The 20,264-nt window shown below is 42.4% G+C and overlaps 1 protein-coding gene across 1 annotated transcript; it reads right to left on the bottom strand.

The window, feature by feature from the left end:
- Nucleotides 1-6,466: 6,466 nt before the first annotated feature.
- Nucleotides 6,467-16,053, bottom strand: TMEM109 (transmembrane protein 109). Its single transcript, XM_060771129.2, has 4 exons — nt 15,811-16,053; nt 11,724-11,974; nt 9,748-9,850; nt 6,467-7,795 (listed from the first exon to the last, which is right to left on the bottom strand). Exons 2-4 carry the CDS (start codon nt 11,940-11,942, stop codon nt 7,413-7,415), a joined length of 705 nt encoding a protein of 234 aa, XP_060627112.2. The 5' UTR covers nt 11,943-11,974; nt 15,811-16,053; the 3' UTR covers nt 6,467-7,412.
- Between the last annotated feature and the right edge of the window lie 4,211 nt (nt 16,054-20,264).

Below are 20,264 nucleotides of genomic sequence, written 5' to 3'. Positions count from 1 at the left end.
AGTTTTTAAGAAAACCGGAAGTCCCTTTGCCCTTCCGAAGCTTCTCTTGCCATTTTTCTTTCAATTCAGGAAGTGAGTCGGAAGTGACTCAGTGTTTGGAGGCAAGCAGCTTTTATGCTGGGATGCTTGCCTCCCAGCCAAAGAGGGCAGAAGTTCTGGGGAGGGGAGGGGCGTTTTGGCATGGCAGCCATTGCACTATATCAAGAGCAGCACATAGCCCAGAGACTCATTGCGAGCCTGAGAAGGGAAGGGGAAAGAGAAAGGGAAGGGAGGTTGGAAGAAGAGCGGTTGGAAGAGCAGGGCAAGCTAAGAAGGGCTGGGAGTAGGGCTGCCTGCCTGCCTTGCAGCCACTTGTGTGTTGTTGCTGTTGGGGGGGGGGGGCGGGGAGCAGGGCAGCAGAGAACCAGGGCAGGGAGAAGGGCTGTTGCCTGCCTGGCTAGCTGCCTTGCAGCCGCTTGTGTGTTTTTGCTGTTGGGGTTTGGGACGGGTGGGTGACTTGTGGGTGGGTAATATTGGGGTGTGAGGGTGCAGTTTGTTTCTTCAGTTTGCCTTGCATTGCCAAATAGTCAAAATATTATCCTTCCTAAAGTTGTGAAATCAACTTCAAAAAGCTCAAAGGCTTTTCTCTGCTCATGTCCTTAGGGGCTTTGCTACTGAGGAGACACTAGAAATCTCATACTTGTCAGGATTGGTCTAAAAATGAGGGAGAGAGAATCCCCTGAAGTTTGCTCAGTGCCATTTGCTGTTTTTCACTTATTGCGCAATTGCATCCGCCATTAACGAAGTGATTCGGAAATTTTGGAAAGTTCTGCATTTTTTTGGGAAAAATTCGCAATTCAATTCCAAATCGAACCACCAGCGCCCCCTACATCTGAAATGAGTTTTGAACCATTTTTTAAATCAACCAAGCCTATTGAAAGGATTTTTAAAGTACTCACAGCATGTGTTTTTGGAATAACACAGCACTGTCTTGTAATTTCAAATTACAATATCCCTTGTGAACTTTTCTATGAACATTCCCCCCTCCCAGGGAATTATGAAATGATCACTCTATGCAAGATTGCCAGCAACTGGGCAACTCACCAGTTTAGTTTCATTTAGACCAGAATTAAGAAAGTTGGCCCTCACAGATGCTTTGTGTTATTATTATTATTATTATTATTATTAACTTTATTTGTACCCCGCTAGCATCTCCCGGAGGACTCGATGCGGCTTACACAGGCCGAAGCCTCAAACACAATACAATAGAGAATATAACATCACAACAACAAGGCAAATCAAACAATAAGCAAAATAACAACTCTCAGAAGCACAAATCAGTCAGTGATAAAGTATGGGAGCTGCAGTCCCTACAGTAGATTTAGCAAGTAGAACAGTAGGAAAGAAAGAGTAAACCAAATAGCAGAGGGCAACAATTGCTTTTTCATCTCTCTCCAGAGGGACTAATAGATCAATTTTATCTGTAAAAGGGAGCCCCTGGTGGCAGAATGGGTTAAACCCTTGTGCCAGCAGGACTGCTGACCAAGATGTCAGTGGTTTGAATCCGCGGAGAAAGTGAGTTGAGCCTCCTGTGTCAGCTCTAGCTCCCCATGCAGGGGCATGAAAGAAGTCTCCCACATGGATGATAAAACATCAAACATCCAAGTGTCCCCTGGGCAACATCCTTGCAGACAGCCAATTCTCTCACTGTGCTGGTACAGTTGTACCAGGAGCTCCATTTCTGTTTGCTTTTGCATTTAATGTTTGTTGCAGTCCTAAGTTTCAGGGACTCTGAAACAGATAGGTGGCTTCTTTTGGCTGCAATCATAGGGCAAGCCACCTGTCAATTATAGTTAGGTTCCCTGGTCCCGCTCCTTTTTGAGTTTTAGTGGGAACAGGAGCCATTTTGAGTTAGTTCTCACAGAGAAGCGTTTCGCACAGGGCATAAAACGAAGTGGCTCCTGTAGAAAAGCTTCGTCTTCTATAGCTTGGCTGGGGTCATACAGCCCTACAGCTTGGCCGGGGTCATACAGCCCTACAGCTTGGCCGGGAGACATACAGCCACAGCTTGGCTGAGGGACTTCAGCCGGCCATCACAGCAACCTGAACTCCTTTTTCCCTGGAGGTCTACAAAGCTCTGTTGAGGCAAGGGTCGCTCGCAGAAGCCAGACGCAGTTGGTACCGGGTCAACAGAGGCAAGTACAGACTGCCCAGATTAGAAGTTAATTACAGTTAAGAAGACAGTGCCTGTTCCCAGTGAACAAGATTGCAAGAGCCAATAGACAGTTAAGAAACCTTTAAAGTACCTCTTTGTTTTTATCAATAAATAACTTTGTTGGACTTACTTTAAGCCTCTACAGAACTTTGTTTGGGGGAATCTAAGGGCCTTTAATCTGAGGCAGCCTTGGCGTCCCGTTGGGCACATGGAATTTATGTCCTGTCTACAGTCATGCGCACAGGCCCAGCGTGCGACAGCACACTCACACCAGAAGCAACTTGCAGTTTCTGACACACAAACCCCCCCTGTAAAAATAGACTTCCATGGAAAGCTGAGATGATGCAATAGATCTGAGGGGGAAATGGGAAACAGTATCCATGTCCTCTTCTCGTTCAGTTTAATCCCACATGGCCTTCTTTGGGAACAAGTTAAGCTTCAAGAACCCAATAAGCTCAGAACTATTTGCTAATGCAGCCATGTAAGCAGGATTGGATTTGTGGTTGTAGGTAGATTTTAATAGGAACTGGGTTAAATTTGATGATGAGGGAGAGATTGCTATACTCCATAGTGAGCACAGTGGTGGTACCTGAGATGCCACTGCACACATTTCTGTTTCCATTGCAAAAGCTAAAAACAGCCGTGTGGAACTGGCACTGCTCCAAAGAGATATCTTTGAAATGCCAACAGGCAGGGATAAGAAGTTCTTACATAACACTGAGAAGGGCTGGCATTAGAAATGAAAATGTTTAGAAGCCTTAGCATCTTTAGCTTACCCGAGAAGAACTGTGAATTGCGAGAATTAATCCCTCATTAGCAACATGAAATGCTAAGAGGAAAGAGCTCAATTTCTAGGCCAGGAGCTTTGACTGACTGATACTGTTATCAAATTCACTGGAGCTTTATATGAATGTGAAACAGGAATTCACTTCACTGAACATTTCCTCTTGAGGGCGGCAGAAGCCGTCAATTACACACCCGTCCAAATGAAACCCTTTTCTTTCATCCAAACAACCACACTGCCTCCTGTCTTGGATCACAGAAACCCTGCAATTGGAGCCGTTTGTATTCCATAAGCAGCTTTCTCAAACAGGGTGGCACCAGCAAGAAACTCAAGAGTCCAATTAAAAAGGAACCGTAACATGCAGTGCTTTGCAGAAGTATCCCCCTTCTGACACACACACTTTGACATTTTGTGGTATTACAGTCTGGAACTAAAACTGATTTAATTGATTCTGTTTCCACACAAGGTACAATGCTGTGAGGTTGCAAAATATTTTTATTTTGGTAGCAAAGTTAAGGAAATGAAAAAAAAAAACCTTTAAGTTCACAATTTGCAGAATCCCTCAGCTAATATGGCTAATGGGAGTTGTAGCCCAAAGTATAAGGTAACGGTAAAGGTTTTCCCCTGACATTAAGTCCAGTCGTGTCCAACTCTGGGGGTTGGTGCTCATCTCCATTTCTAAGCCAAAGAGCTGGCATTGTCCATAGACACCTCCAAGGTCATGTGGCCGGCATGGAGCACCCTTACCCTCCCACTAAAGCAATACCCATTGATCTACTCACATTTGCATTTTTTTTTTAACTGCTAGGTTGGCAGAAGCTGGGGCTGACTGTGGGGGGTCACGCCGCGCCCCAGCTTTGAACCTGTGATTTTTCGGTCAGCAAGTTTAGCAGCTCGGCGGTTTAACCCACTGCGCCACCGGGGCTCCAAAATACGTATGAGATAAACAGCCATAAAAAGAAGTGTGTGTCTGTGGGTTAGAGAGAGAGGCTTGTTGGCAAGCACCCTCCTTTAAAGTTATTTTCCAAATAAGTCTTGTTCGTAGATGCAGGCAAAATGTCAAAAGAGAATGCTTCTGGAACATGGCCATAGGTAAAGGTAAAGGTAGTCCCCTGACACTAAGTCCAGTCATGTCTGACTCTGGGGTGTGGTGCTCATCTCCATTTCTAAGCCGAAGAGCCGCCGTTGTCCGTAGACACCTCCAAGGTCATGTGGCCGGCATGACTGCATGGAGCGCTGTTACCTTCCCGCCGGAGCGGTACCTATTGATCTACTCACATTTGCATGTTTTCGAACTGCTAGGTTGGCAGAAGACATGGCCATACACTATGATTTTTTCGTGGAGGTGGTTTACATGGCCATACACCACAAAAAAATCACAACCCAGTGATTCCAGCCATGAAAGCCTTTGACAATACAAATCTTATTCATTTTGGTCAAAGTTTGTCTGTAAGTAAGGAAACTTCAGGCAACAGATTCCATAATCCATACTCACAGTAAACAATTCAATTATGGAAATCACAACCTGGACCCCTTTCTGCAAAGTGGGTCAACTAACAAGCTACAGGCCAGGTCTATCCATGTTTACTCAAGCACTGGTATTTTTATATGAACTTCCTTTCCAGCAAGCTTACTCCGGAACCATTATTTAATAGGGATTTCCTTCCAAGACTGCAGGAAAAACCTGCTAATCTGACCTCAACAGTTTCTCTCAACTTCAATATACCCAACTGGTTGAACTTTTTACAAATTGCTGGATAACCCTTTTCTCCTTTCAGAGTGGATATAACGCCCTGACAGAGGCAAAAAGACAATTAAAGACCAATGTTATTGCCTTTCCTGCTACAATCCACTGCTGTTTCATGAAAGAGTGAACATAACAGCCACAGTTCATGGAAAGAAAATTGTACAGGAAACCCCACAAAAACCAACAGGACAAACCAGTTGCAAGTAAACCTGTCCCTCTGGTTTAAAGACAAGTCTAGTTTAAGCAGCTTTTTGTGAATTTGAGCCTTAGAAAAACAATCTTTTGTTCCCATCATGAAAGAATAGGCATTCTACTGCTGTTTGCGTATCAAGAGCAAATGCTAGTTTTGAGGGCTGCTCCCACATTGCTTAGATGCCTTAAGCAAAGATTGTGCCTATGTCACATAGACAGGCAACTGGGCTGGGAGCCGAATCGTGCTTCCACAGCAGCACCATGAAAGCTTTCTCCATTGCACTAAAGCACTGCAGGAAGGCCAAAGGGAACAGATCAAGCTGTGTCACATGAGCCCCTATTTTCCCAACAGAAATGAATGACTGGTAGATTCCAGGCAAAACAATCTGGAGGCTGTTACTGCTTCCCTGTGCTTAGCACCTGCTGCCTGAGGCAGCTGCCTCATTCTGTTTCACAGTAAGATTAGCAATGTGGCTCTTGCATGTTTATAAACTTTTGTTTATAATGTCCTTCTATAGCTTGGTAAAAATACCGGAGGCACCTACTTCCACTGGACCACATATACTGGGCAGAGAGGAGGGAAATTTTTGTATGTTGCTTGTATCCATTGAACACAACTCCCCAAAAGGTGGAGGACAGGAGGCATGTGGACTAAACAAACAGGTGGCAAAGCAGCAATGCTGTTATTCCACCATCTTTAAATCTCAAAACAAAGTACCTAGTCATTTCAATGTTTTATATCCAAAGTTGCAGCAGTCACATGGTAGGGTCACAATAAAACCACATTTGAGAGACCTGGTGAAGTTGTTATAAGAGTCCTTCTACATTAACAGTCAGTATCAATTTCTGCTGTGTTATGAGTTGACTCTTGGTAAAAATCTACTCCACTTTGTGAAAACAATGGTTTTACACACACTGACTTAGAAACTGGGACTTGCAGACTAAGACAACCGGCACATGTATGTGGAAGCACACCACAGATGAAGCGATTTTTAAAACACTGTGAAAGTGATCAAACAGCTTCAACACCCACCCTTTTAAAAAGGTTGGGAAATGTCCAGAAATTTAACTGCAGTTGCCATCATCCCTCACCAGCCTAACCATCAGTATGTTGGTAAAAAGGTAACGGTTTCCCCTGACATTAAGTCGTCGTGTCATCTCATCTCCAGTTTTAAGCCGAAGAGCAAGCATTGTCCATAGAAACCTCCTAGGTCATGGGGCCAGCATGACCGCATGGAGCGCCGTTACCTTCCTACAGAAGCAGTACCTATTGATCTTCTCACAATTTGCACGTTTCAATCTGCTAGGTTGGCAGAAGCTGGGCCTAACAGTGGGAGCTCACCCCATTCCCTGGATTTGAGCCACCAATCTTTTGGTCAGCAAGTTCAGCAGCTCCTCTGCGCCACCTGGGGGCCTTGGAATGATGGCAATAGTACTAAAAAACTATTGCTATCTACTAAGTGACGCACACAAATGCCTTGTATCAGATATCCTATGTCTGCACCCATTTTCTTCAGAAAATAATGAAATGAAAGAAACCACTAAAAGCTAAGAAATGATCAAATAGCCTTTATTTGGAAGGTTATAACAAAATATTCCATTTGTTTAAAATGGACAGCTTAAAAATATATATATATTTGGCAACAGACATGAAGTTCACACCACTGAGTATGTTATGCCTCCTTCCCAAAATAGGCAGAAAAGGCAATTGAGTCTGGAGGTCTTATTCCATTTGCTAATGGCACAAATTCCGTTTGGAGGGAAGAGCTGTGGTACATTCACTTTGTCACCGGGCTATGGCTTATTTATATATACATGTACACACTACCTGTCATGACACTATTTAGCACCCCCTCCCAGAAAAGCTAGTTTGCATAGGGAAGAATCATGAGGTCTTTATTTTAAGGGCATCTCTGGCTCACGGGGAGGCAGGGCACACAATCCTGATTTGCTGTACTGTCACAAGCACAGCCATCTTCTTTAGTTTCAGAGAGGCACTTGGCTTTACTATCGATATGTTCTGGAGAAAAGGATAACCAATTTTTTCAAATAGGATCAGCACCTGGTCCCATCATCCTTAAAGACACAAAGTAGTCTACCATGAACCCGCTGGAAAAGAAGAACATTAAAGTTGGTAGGTCTAGACTCTAGTACAGAGATATTCGAAGGGGGTGGAAAAAAGACACCAGATGTGCTGAAATTGCTCACGGCAGCTCTGGAATAAGGGAAACTGAAGAACCCAAGAAGAAAGCAAACAAGGAATGAGAAATGTCTTTTGAGTAAGATACTAGAGCAGTGATTGGGAAGCTGAATTATCTCAGATGCATTCATTATCCTCTACAGAAGTTTGCTTTAGGGCTTACTTATTCCAGCATAGTGGTGGACAAAAAGCTACCTGAGAGCATCTATAGTCTAGAAAGCAGTCACATAATACAAGAGGGAAAAAGGGGTTGCCTTTTAGGAAAGATACACTGGCATCACAGACTCCTCTGAGCTCATTCGTCATCCAGATGCTTGGGCGATCGCCTCTGCCTGCGCTGCAGCTCCTCCACCTGGCGCTCCAAGCCGCGGATTTTGGCTTCCAGTCGTGTGCCAGAGTTGTGGGACCCGCTCAGCCAACCCAGGAGGACATAGAGTGTGAGCAGGGCCAACAGAAGAAGTGTCTGCACAGAGCGGTCAGGCACTGAGGAGACGATGAACATAAAGCAGGCCCCAAAGAGCACCACTTTAAGGCCCCACATGATGCGGCTCAAGATGGCAACCAAGAGGCTCAGCACCAGCGACAGCAGCCAATAACCGATCAGAGCAGCCAAGCCCCAAAGCAGCAGCGTCTGGACCTCATCCGGGCTCCGTTTCAGGAACTGGGTCAAATGGTCGCCTGGAAAACAATGCAAACAGCCAAGGGATTATATGGACTCAATTTAGATGGTGCCATTCCAATTCATGGCAGGTTGTGATGAAGTGTTACCAACAGCCAGAGCAAAACATCTCTCCTGTAATGAACTCCCTCTCTTACTATAGCACTACTATTGGCCAATACTAGAGCCTCACATCTTTCTTTCCAAGAAAAATTGTATGGTTACTTCAAATGCTAGACTGTCAAATGCAGGTGGGGAAAATGTCTTCATGGTTTACTAGATTATAGTTCCAGAAATAAGAAGCCATAGCAGCTGGGGAAGTCTGAGTGCAATAGATAAAAAAATAACTTTTCTAAGCTAGGCATAAAACCAATTCTGCTCATACAAATTTTGCTCTCCTTGATGCATAGCATAATATGTATGGAATCTGGGGCCCATTCATGTTACATAAATGTATTCCACTTTAATTGCCATGGGAACATCACGGGAAATCCCTGGGCTTGCAATTTGGTGAGACTCTAGAGTGCTATGGCTGGGAATTCTAAATACCAGCCCCTAAACCTCCAATCGCAGAATCCCATGAGATGTTCGCATAGCAGTAAAGAGGAATATATTACTATAATTGTATTGTATGAATGGGTCCCAGGGGCTTTCATACATTTTACAGCAGCAAATTCAAGTACAGTACTGAAACCACACACCTTTAAGTCCAGACCCTTTAGTGATCATATTAACTTGTGAGAAACACTTACTGGATGGTCACTATAACAACAACAATAACATTATTCTTATACAACAACAACAACAACAACAACATCATTATTCTTATATCCCGGCATTATCTCTCTGAAGGGACTCGGGGAAACTTACATAGGGACCAAGACCACTACACAGGCATATCTAAACTTACTGGATAATCACTACATGGGCATATGCTAAAATACATTGATTTTTTTTATATTCTCAAGGAAACAGGGCTATAATAAAGGAAGCAGTTGCAAGACTGAAATTAGCCCTGATAAACTAGAGGAAATTCCATTTAGAGAAATGTATTTAGCATTGGGACACAAACTGGAGAACAAGGGACACTTTTCTGCTGAAAAAAGGAAACATCAAGACTATCTTTGGGAGATCATAAAACAAAAACCGCTTCAGTACAAATCACTGACAATCATAATTATTTTCTAAGCCAAGGACATTATAACATGAAAGACAAACACTAATGCTGGATTAAAGAATGACCCTATCAACCTCTAAGGAAAACTTGTTGGGATGCATACAATTTGTACAGTAGATGTAATAGGCTAGGAGAAAGTGAGTACGAAGAGCTGTCCCCTCTTCTCTCACCTTGTTATCGAGAGAATCTGAGTGGTAGGAGAATCAGGACAGATAAAACAAAGCACTGCTTCACACTACACATAATCAAACCACACCGCACATAATTAAACTGTGGAGCTCTCTGCCACAATGTGTAGTGACAGAGCCATTAGTCGCTCTGAATCCCTCGGTGAGGGGAAAATGGTGGAATATAAAACAAAGTTAGTTAATTAATTAACCCAGCCAGCTTTAAAATGCGACAATGCATCAATCACTTCTAGTTATGATGGCTAAGTATTATCTCTGGGATTGGAGACAGTGTTCTTCTCCATGCCATTTACTGGGAAACATGAAGTGGAAAGACGGCACTGCACTCATGTCTTGCTTATGGGCTTCCCATCTGGTTGGCCACGGTATAAAATGGAGTACTAGACAGATTTTTGTCTGAGCCAGCATGGCTTTTCTTATAATCCTCATAGGATTATGTGGACACTCTGTTTTAAGCCTTGGTTACTTCCATGAGAATCTCCACTGAATTTAACAGGACAATTAGGAAGCATAGATTTATGACCTGATTTATGTTTGCAGTGTAGGTAAACAAGTGAGCAGGAAGTGTCTCATTCAACTCTTTTTTCCTATCTTCTTGGTGACTTACCTGCCATCCCAAAGGAAGTAAGGAACTGCCCTGAAACTCGAGCCACAACCAACAAAGCTGAAGAAATACCAGAGGACACTATCCAAAGGGCGGAAGAGAGATTCTGCAAGAAGATAGACACAGACACAGAAGAATACTGAATATAATTTTTAAATGTTTCATATGTATTATTTTTTATTCAATTGATTTTAAGCTTACTGTTTATATTTAAGTCATTGAAGAATTGCCATATGTAAGCTGCCTTGAGTCCCCTTTGGGGTAGAGAAAGGCGGGGTAGAAATAAGGTAAATAAAATAAATTCTTCATTAGTCTGCTCAGGGCCCTTCCACACAGCCATATAATCCAGAATATCAAGGCAGAAAATCCCACAATATCTGCTTTGAACTGGGTTATCTGAATCCTCACTGCCCTACATTCCAGTTCAAAGCAGAAAATGTGGGGTATTTTTTCAGCTGTGTGGAAGGGGCCTCAGTTACAAGCTCCCAGAACTCAAAGGGGTTTTCCCACACAATCATCTCTTTCTCCAGTACTAACCAGTTAGGGCAATCTGACTCTGCAGATGCTGAAAGTGAAGAAATTAAGGAAGAAGCTAAGATGAGAATGTACAGATCTAATGGGGAGATTTACCATGGTCTTGTAAGATAAATGGAAAGCATAAATGCTATAATATCATGATAAATGGAAAGCATTTTTGTTTAGGTAGGAACGTAATGTAAGTAGGTTGAACCAAGGGGTTTCTGGCTAGTACTGTAAAACTAGGAAGAGAATTAATTATGCAGCTGCCAAAAAGGACCAGTAAATGTATGTTCTATAATTTTTATCAAATGAGGTGGACTTCTGTAGCCAAACAATATCGTGTTATTGTTTCATATCATGTCACTGAATCCCATTTTAAAACATACCATTTGATACTTGATTTCAAAAAGAAATTTAACTCTACAAACCCCATCAACTTGATAGGTCTTACGCATTTTTTATTCTAGACTGGCATATGGATGTTATAGTACATCTCTGTCCTCTTCCTTCAGCCTTCCCCCCTGGAGCTTGGGCTGGCCATGCCAGAGTCAGATGATTAGATTAGAAAGTGAATCAACTGAGTGAAAGATTCTGACAAGATTATATATGTCGAAATATTTTCCCCTGTTATAATATCATGACACAGAAAACCAGCAAGCAAGGATTGAGGCTACAGTATTACTCCTATTTCATGGGCCCCCAGGTGGCGCAACGGGTTAAACCACTGAGCTGCTGAACTTGCTGACCAAAAGGTCGGTGGTTTGAGTCTGAGGAGTAGGGTGAATTCCTGCTGTTAGGCCCAGCTTCTGCCAATGTAGCCGTTTGAAAACATGCAAGTGTGAGTAGATCAATAGGTACCGCTTCTGCAGGAAGGTAATGGCGCTCTCCATGCAGTCATGTGGTCACATGACTTTGGAGGTGTCTACGGACAACGCCGGCTCTTCGGCTTAGAAATGGAGATGAGCATCACCCCCCAGAGTCGGATATGACTAGACTCAATGTCAAGGAAAAACCTGAGTGAAAGATTCTGACATGATTATGTATGTCGAAATATTTCCCTCTGCTATAATATCATGATATAGAAAACCATCAAGCAAGGATTAAGGCTAGAGTATTACTCTTAATGGTGTTCCATGCAGTCATGCTGGCCACATGACCTTGGAGGCGTCTATGGACAATGCCAGCTTTTTGGCTTAGAAATGGAGATGAGCACCAGAGTCAGATACAACTAGACTTAATGTCAGATGAAATATTTACTTTACTATTACTCTAATTTACTAGTTTTCTTGGGGTTGGCTTTATTTTGCAGGGAACGGCATCCAATCTGGCTGTATTCATGAACCTTCTGAAGGATCCCATGCATCATTGCCCTCTTTCCCCCTAAACATCTAACTCTAGCCATGCATGTACTACTGCTACTTATTGCCCTTCTCATGAAAGCAGATTAATATGGATCTTACCTCACTTAGAATCTGGAAGTTGTCTCTTCCAATTAAATCCTCCAGTGTCTTCCTTATGGTACGAGACATTTGGGCCAGAAAGTCAGGTTCCACTCGTTTCTCTCGCTTGGCCTCACTCCGCTGGTGCTGGGCACTGGTGACACCCACATAGGTGAGGAAAAGCACCATTACAAGGGCCAAGGCTGGTCTCAGCAGGGGTTTGTGGCTGTATCCAGACATCTCTTTAACTGCTGTCGCCACACTCAGATTATCTACAAACATAATTCAAAACAGTGAAAAAAGCAAAGGGGTAGGCTTATCTGCTATCAAACCCAGTTCTACCAACTAACAGGCTGATGACATTTAGGCAGTACAAAAATAACTGTACTATTTGTGATGATCACTACATCATCCATTACTTTAAAGAAATTATGTTAGCAAATGAAGTGCAAAACAAATAGCAAGCAATGAGGGCTAATGAGCTAATCTGCTAATGAGCTAATTTCTCTAAAATAATTAGTTTATTAAAACCGCTCTATATTCCAGATTTTTTCCTGCAAGGAGTTATTTAAAACATAATCTAGGATACTTTTACTATTGCCAAATGTATGCTCTAGCTTCCCCCTAGTTAGAACAAGGTATCATAGATAGTAGCTTGAGGGGTGGGTCGGCCTCAGGGACAATAATTGTCCCTGATTCATTCAGTGTTTTGCAAGGGACTTTGATCTGCCAAATTCTGTGTCAATACTCTAATTACTACGCTAGATTGTTCTACAGCCATGGTTATCAACATTTGGCCCTGTAGTTGTTTTGGGTTGTTTCCCATCTATAATGTCAACCCACAGAGATTCTGGGAGGTGAAGTCTAAAAAATCTGGAGGACCAAGGAAGCCTAAAGAATGGATTGCTGTGAGTTTTCCAGGCTGTATGGCCATGTTCCAGAAGCATTCCCTCCTGACATTTCACACACATCTATGGCTGGCATCCTCAGAGGTTGTGAGGTCTGTTGGAAACTAGGCAAATGAGGTTTATATATCTGTGGAATGTCCAGCGTGGAAGACAGAACTCTTGTCTGCTTGAGGCACTTGTGAATGTCGCAACTGATTAGCTTGATTAGCACTGAATAGCCTTGCAGCTTCAAAGCCTGACTGCTTCCTGCCTGGGGGAATCCTTTGCTGGGAGGTGTAAGCTGGTACTGATTGTTTCCTGTCTGGAATTTCCCTGTGTTTTGAGTGTTGTTCAGAATGATTTCTCACAATAACATCTCGCACATTTAAAAGGCAGAAATTAATAAAACCATCAAATACCAGTACAGTGGACTCTCAGTGAACCAGAATTCAGCCAACTGGCAAAAAACAAAAAATCCAAAAAAAACCCCCAAAGCAGTAACAGTTTCAATTTTTAAAAACCTGTTTGCATAATACAGTAAAAACTGTATCACATTCAGTTTTTTTCATTATTTGCTTTTAATTTCTGTTTTTTTTAATACTGCTGGAGAAATTACGGTATACTGTTCAGCCGGCATTGCACCACCTGATATCTGCTAGGGAGTAGCAGCCACTATTGAAAGATATCGTTGGCCCATTCTCTGTTTGGATATCAGCCAGCATGCCAACCACTTAAAGCAAGAAACAGCTTCCTAAGATCTACAGAGATACTAGCAGGAACACCTAAGCAAGCGAGAGCCCAAAAGTGGCAGACTAAAACCTGGAATGTCCATCAGTGGCTGATACTGGATGAGAAACTCCCTCCTGGACACACAGAAAATTGGGCGACTTGGAAGACACTGAACAGGCCATGCTTTGGCACCACAAGATGCAGAGCCAACCTTAAGAAATGGAGCTACAAAGTGGAGTCCACAACATACGAGTGTGGAGAAGAGCAAAGAACAGACTACCTACTACAATGCAACCTGAGCACTGCCACATGCACAATGGAGGACCTTATTACAGCAACACCAGAGGCATTTTAAGTGACCAGCTTCTGGTCAAAGGAAATTTACCATAATGCCAAGTTTTTAACTTTGTTTGTGGATTATTAAACATTATAACTGTGTTCTTGATTTGCTTCTGACATGATAAATAAACAAACTGTATTTTAATATCAATAATAATAATAAACTTTATTTATACAATGCCACCATCTCCCCAAAGGGATTTGGGGTGGCTAACATGAGGCCAAGCCCAAATAATTAAAATAAAGCAAAATAGAGTACATACAAAACAGACGATAACATCAAATAAAAATGCTGAACAATAACATAGTAATGCAATAAAATAAAAAACATAATAAAACAAAGTATAAAATGCTAAAAGAATTAAACAAGGGCAAGTTGAGCCAAATGCGAAGGGTAAAAAAATTGTAAATATATCAATATCAAGTCAATACAAAGCTTATGCTATAGTTTAGAGGTATAGTACAAGGGTTGAATGAAAAGTAATGCCTCCACCTCCGTTACTTGGGTTTGAATGGGAATATTTTAATAAATCAGACGCAGAAATAATCCTTATAATGTGCTCTTTACCTACCACTATTCACTTTTTCACATAATCACCAGACAATTGGATACATTTCTGCCAACAATGAACAAGTTTTCTGAAGTCGACACTCTTTGTTTCCACAACCAGTGTCTCACAGTTCTCTCAACGTCTTCATCAACCCAACGACGCACAGTACTCACATCAACACAATCACCATAAACAGCTTGCATTCTCTGATGAATCCTTTGGGGTGACACCTTCTGTTCTCAAGAATTCAATGACTGCACGTTGCTTAAGTCGCATTGACCAACCATCTGTGCAGGGTTCCATACTGCACACTTTAACAACACAAACGTTCAATGCTAAGGCTTCCCGCCAAAATGGAACTGTAGAGAAGAGTCTACTGAACAAGGCTGTACCTGCCGCATACCAGTACTGCCATCTGTTGAGGAGTTACGAGGCATTACTTTTCACTCGGCCCTTGTATTTGCTAGGCCTATTTTCAATAGTACCTCTCAAGCAGCCAGAAACTACATTTATAGACGTTTAACTATCCCCATTGGGTGCCGGTTAACTGAAAATCTACAATATTAAAAAAAACGTGCAGTCCAGAGACTATTAAGCTGTAAAACATATAGAAATATATCCCAACAGTCTGTGTTGAAAAGGGGTTGCGAATTATACGGAGAAGAAGAAAAGCCAACACCCATGTACATGTCTAAGTAGAAACCATATGAAGCAACACTGTCTTTAAAACATTTGCCTAGCCACACAATTACACTGCCAAGTAGTTTTTTTCAGAGACAGAAGAGCAGGAACACGTGGCTCTTTGGAAAGCTTATCACTGCAACTGCAAGCAAGCATTTAGCCAGTGAGAAAGAGGCTGTGGCATGGCAGCAACATCTGCAAGGGTACATGTCTGCCTTTTTGAAAAAATCAAAGCATGCAGAGATTACAAAACAAGGAAAAAAACCAAGAGTATCTTTCACTAAGAGCTAGGAAAAGTTACTTCTTTGGATACATTGTCAAACTTGGGCCCTCCAGGTGTTTTGGACTTCAACTCCAATTCCTGGCCTCAGGCCCCTTCCTTTCCCCCCTCAGCCGCTTAAGCGGCTGGGGGGGGGGGGGGGGAGGAAAGGGCCTGAGGCCAAGAATTGTGGGAGTTAAAGTCCAAAACACCTGGAGGGCCCAAGTTTGACCATGCCTAAGTTACACTATAGAGTGAATGCACTTTGGAATTATGGGAGTTGTAGTTTTGCAGGGTCTTTTCTGCCTCATTAAGCTACAAACCCCAGGAATCCCACAGCACTGAGCCAGGAGAGTCAAAGTGGTGCAAAAATGCATCAATTCGACAGTGTGGATGCACCCCAAGAGCCTCTTTTGCCAAAAGTCACACCTAAGATAGGGAAAAGTTACTCCTTGGTCTACAACTGGCAGAACCCACCAGCCTGTGAGTTATGCAGCCCCCAAAATATAACTTTTTGCAGCCCCCAAAATGTAACTTTCCCAAGCTCTTTTCTCTCCCCATAGAAGAGCACCAACCACACCCACCATTCCTTTTTACCCCTACAGAGAAAATAAAAAAGATACAAAAGTGCTGTCCCAACTTTTTAAAGTCCCAAAAATTACCCAAAGTTCAAGCTGGTGCACGAGGTGAAGTCTCAAGACAAAGCTTGAAGTCTCCCAATGGCTCAAAAGTAGGGATTCCTCTTCCAAACCCCAGAGGATGCGCACTAAGAGGACTCCCAGCACCCAGTGCGGATCCCACGCCGGAGGGGATTAAGCAGCCTTGACGCAGGACTGAGGCGGAGCGGCGATTGGCCAGAGGCGAAGCGAGAAGCAAGCGGGCGCCTCCCTCGCTTTCTGCCAGGAAGGAAGGGGTTAACCCTCGCCGTGGACGAACGTTCGAATCCGACTCCGAGTTCCGATGCATCACGGGAAATGAAGTCCGAGCGGGGATGCGTTTCATGCTTTATCTTTGGGTCCTCCCACTTCTTGGACTTCAAATCCCAGGCGCCTCAAGAAAGCTTGGAAGCACAGCCGGGAATGCTGGAGCTCGAAAGGCCGAAGCACTTGCAGTGTGGACCCATTGAATGAACGATATGCTAACCATATAATGACAATTGTTGTTGTTCATTCGTTCAGTCGTCTCCGACTCTTCGTGACCTCATGGACCAGCCCATGCCAGAGCTCCCTGTCGGGCGTCACCACCCCCAGCTCCTTCAAGGTCAGTCCAGGCACTTCAAGGATGCCATCCATCCATCTTGCCCTTGGTCGGCCCCTCTTCCTTTTTATATATAATATATATATAACAATTATAAAATTGTTATATAATGACAATATAATGAACCATTTAGAACCATGGATTGCCAAGGCCTAATATATATATGTTTGTGTGTGTGTGTGTGTATGTGTATTAGGCCTGGGCAATCCATGGTTCTAAAGTACTTACAAAACTAAAGTTCTGGTGGTGAAAATTTCAAAACTCTAACAAAACTTTCAAAATTTAATTATTATTTCATTATTGGCAACTTTTACAACAGAACCAATTAGGAACTGCCATTTATAATGAAATTTTGAGAGTTTTTGAGTTTTGAAAACTCTGGTATAGACACTGAGAACTGGGAAGCCTTGGCCCTTAAGAGCTCCAGTTGGAGGTCAGCTGTGACCAGCAGTGCTATAGAATTTGAAGAGGCACGAATGGAGGGCAAAAGAGAGAAACGTGCCAAGAGGAAGGCGTATCAAGCCAACACCGACCAGGACCGCCTTCCACCTGGAAACCGATGCCCTCACTGTGGGAGAAGATGCAGATCAACAATAGGGCTCCACAGTCACCTACGGACCCACCGCCAGAACACCGAACTTGGAGGACCATCATCCTTGGACTATGAGGGATCACCTAACAATATATATATAGTAATGGCGTTCCGTGCAGTCATGCTGGCCACATGACCTAGGAAGGGTCTACGGACAACGCCGGCTCTTCTGCTTAGAAATGGAGATGAGCACTACACCCCAGAGTTGGACATGACTGCACTTCATGTCAGGGGAAAACCTTTACCTTTTACCTATATAAATAAAAATGTAATGTTCATTTGTGGGATTAACATAACAAAAAACACTGGATGAATTGACACCAAATTTGGACAAAATACACCTATCAGGCCAACGAGTGACCAACACTCATAAAGACACTGGAAACACAGTGGAAGAGACTTAAAATGCCAAAAAAATAAAAATATAATGCACACACAAAACCACATATACACAGACTGGGCCTCAGCAATGCATGGCAGGGGATGGCTAGTGTAATAATAATAATAATAATAATAATAATAATAATAATTACAATAAATCTTTATACCACGCCACCATCTCCCCAAGGGGACTCAGGGCGGCTTACATGAGGCCAAGCCCAGCAATACAGTGAAACAATATAACACAGTAACACAGCAAAAAATAAAGAAAAAGAAAAAATGAAGTACAAGAACCAATATAAATAAACACATCAGACAATATAAAATCAGAACATTCGAACATAGAAAATTGATCACAGTGGGCAGGGCCAATTGCAAAAGATAAAAAAATTTTAAAACTCTGGGTGAGAGATCAATGTAATGTATCAGGACAGGGGATCCGGAGGACAAAGTAGGGTTTGATTGCACTAGATGCAGTCTCAGTTCTTCCTCTCAATTCCCCAAGTTTTGCTTTTTTGTGTTGTCAAAGGCTTTCATGGCCATAATCACTGAGTTGCCGTGGGTTTTCCGGGCTGTATGGCCATGTTCCAGAAGCATTCTCACCTGACATTTCACCCACATCTATGGCAAGCATCCTCAGAGGTTGTGAGGTCTGTTGGAAACTAGGCAAGTGGAGTTTATATATCTGTGGAATGTCCAGGGTGGGAGAAAGAACTCTTGTCCGCTTGAGACAAGTGTGAATGTTGCAATAGTCTTGCAGCTTCAAAGCCTAGCTATTTCCTGCCTGGGGGAATCCTTTGTTGGGAGATGTTAGCTGGCCCCAATTGTTTCCTGTCTGGATTTCCAGCTATGTCTCTGTGTGATAGGTAATGCTGTTTTATGTATTGTGTTTAATAATGTTTATTTTTTTATTAGAGGAGGGCCAGTTTTAATGTTTTATACTGTTTTTATCGATGGCATTGAATTGTTGCCAACACACAACCGCCCTGAATCCCCTTCGGGATTGTGAAGGGCGGTATACAAATATCACAAATAATAAATAAATAATATCCCCTGGTTTTTTTAGTGTTTTGCCCACATCTGTGGCAGCTAACACAGGCAAGGGCAAACTTCTGCCCTCCAGGTGTTTTGGACTTCAATTCCTACAATCCCTAACAGCCGGGGGGGGGGGGGGGAGTTGAACCAGCTGTGGGAGTTGAAGTCCAAAACACCTGGAGGGTTGAAGTTTGCCCATGCCTGAGTGGATTCCTCCAGGCAGGAAGCAGCCAGGCTTTGAAGCTGGAAGGCTATTCAATGCTAATGAAACTGGCCAGTTGCAACATTCACACTTGCCTCAAACAGACAAGAGTTTTTTCTCCTACCCTGTACATTCCATAGATCTATAAATCCCACTTGCCTAGTTTCCAACAGACCTCGCAACCTCTGATGCCTGCCATAGATATGAGCGAAATGTCAGACCATGCTTCTGGAACATGGTCATACAGCTCAGAAAATTCACAGCAACCAACACTTTGCAAGAAAAAATTTGCAAGAAAGAAATTGCAAGAAGGGAGTGGAAAGCAAATATAAAAATGTAAACACTGTGCATTTGTTTTATTTACTTATTTTGTTTTTTATCCTGCCTTTCTCCTGATATATAATGATAAATAGGGTACAATGCAAGTTAAATAAATGTAAATGAATTAAAATATAAGTATATAAAAACACGATTAAACCCTTTGTGTCATCAAATATAAAAACATTAAAATACATTACAAACTAAATCCCAGTCACCTTACACCCAGCAGTCCACCTTTAATCATTTCTTATAGAGTCAGATTTATTTAATTTATTTTTTTTTAAAAAAATCTGCTCTAATCCTTTCCCTCCACTACGTTGTGCATTTGATGAATTTTGAGGAAACTCTGATCCATATAATCTTAAGAGATTGTCTCTATGTATAAGTGCTCTGTGGTTTGTGTCATCACCATCCGGGCTCAAAATTGGTTACAGGACTTCCTATGTAATCGTCTGCACAGCAAAACCAGTTTGTTTGTTTTTTCTTCTTTTAAAAATCTTTTTGCTTTTTTATTGTAATGTATTCATAAATTACTCATCCACAATCCTTCTTGGACGTTTGGTGGTTTAAATTCGCCATTGCTTTTACACATGAAACTAATAAATGGTTTCCAGGTTTTATCAAATAGATTTTCTTTCAATTCACTTTTTTGCTAATCTTAATTTATATATCTTAATTTATAAATTAACTTTTCTTATAGAGTTATCACCCACATCCCGTTTAACCAGCTCTTTATTGTCAGATCCTCTAACTTTTTTCCAGGTTTTCACAATTTTGAGTCTTGTGACACATAACAGGAGTAGTATTTTTTTATTATTTACCACAGAACCTTATTCTCACTTTTGAATACCCAAATCGGTACTGTTCCATTATCCAGACAAAGGCCACCAGGGGGCAGTAGAGAGAGAAGGATAGTCTATTTTATGGGGAGGGGGGAGTTGAAGGAGGAAAACCACTTCCCCCATTTTGCTGGTTATTCCCCCTCTCTCTTTCCCCACTCCTCCCCCCAAATGGACTATCCTTCTCTCTCTAGTGCCCCCTGCTGGCCCCCGCGTGCATAATGAAACAATACCCAGAAATCATTTATAGAGCTCCCCTGAAGTGAAGTTTCCCCACTACTTGGCTTATGCATGATAGCACTTCCTCCCAGAATCTCCATACTTTATGCACATTAGCCACATGTGGCTCCAATCCCATATTACTCTCCAGTATGGGATCCCATATTACTCTCCAGTATGGGATCCAATATTATTCTCTGATCCCATATTACTCTCCAAGTAAAGATTCTATTGATTTTATGTAGTTTGAGTGGATAATGGTACCATCTA

Source organism: Anolis sagrei, chromosome 1 (genome assembly GCF_037176765.1).
Source record: "Anolis sagrei isolate rAnoSag1 chromosome 1, rAnoSag1.mat, whole genome shotgun sequence".
NCBI lineage: Eukaryota > Metazoa > Chordata > Lepidosauria > Squamata > Dactyloidae > Anolis > Anolis sagrei.
The sequence above is the reverse complement of the archived record's forward strand: the minus strand, read 5'-3'. Positions and strand labels throughout refer to the sequence as shown.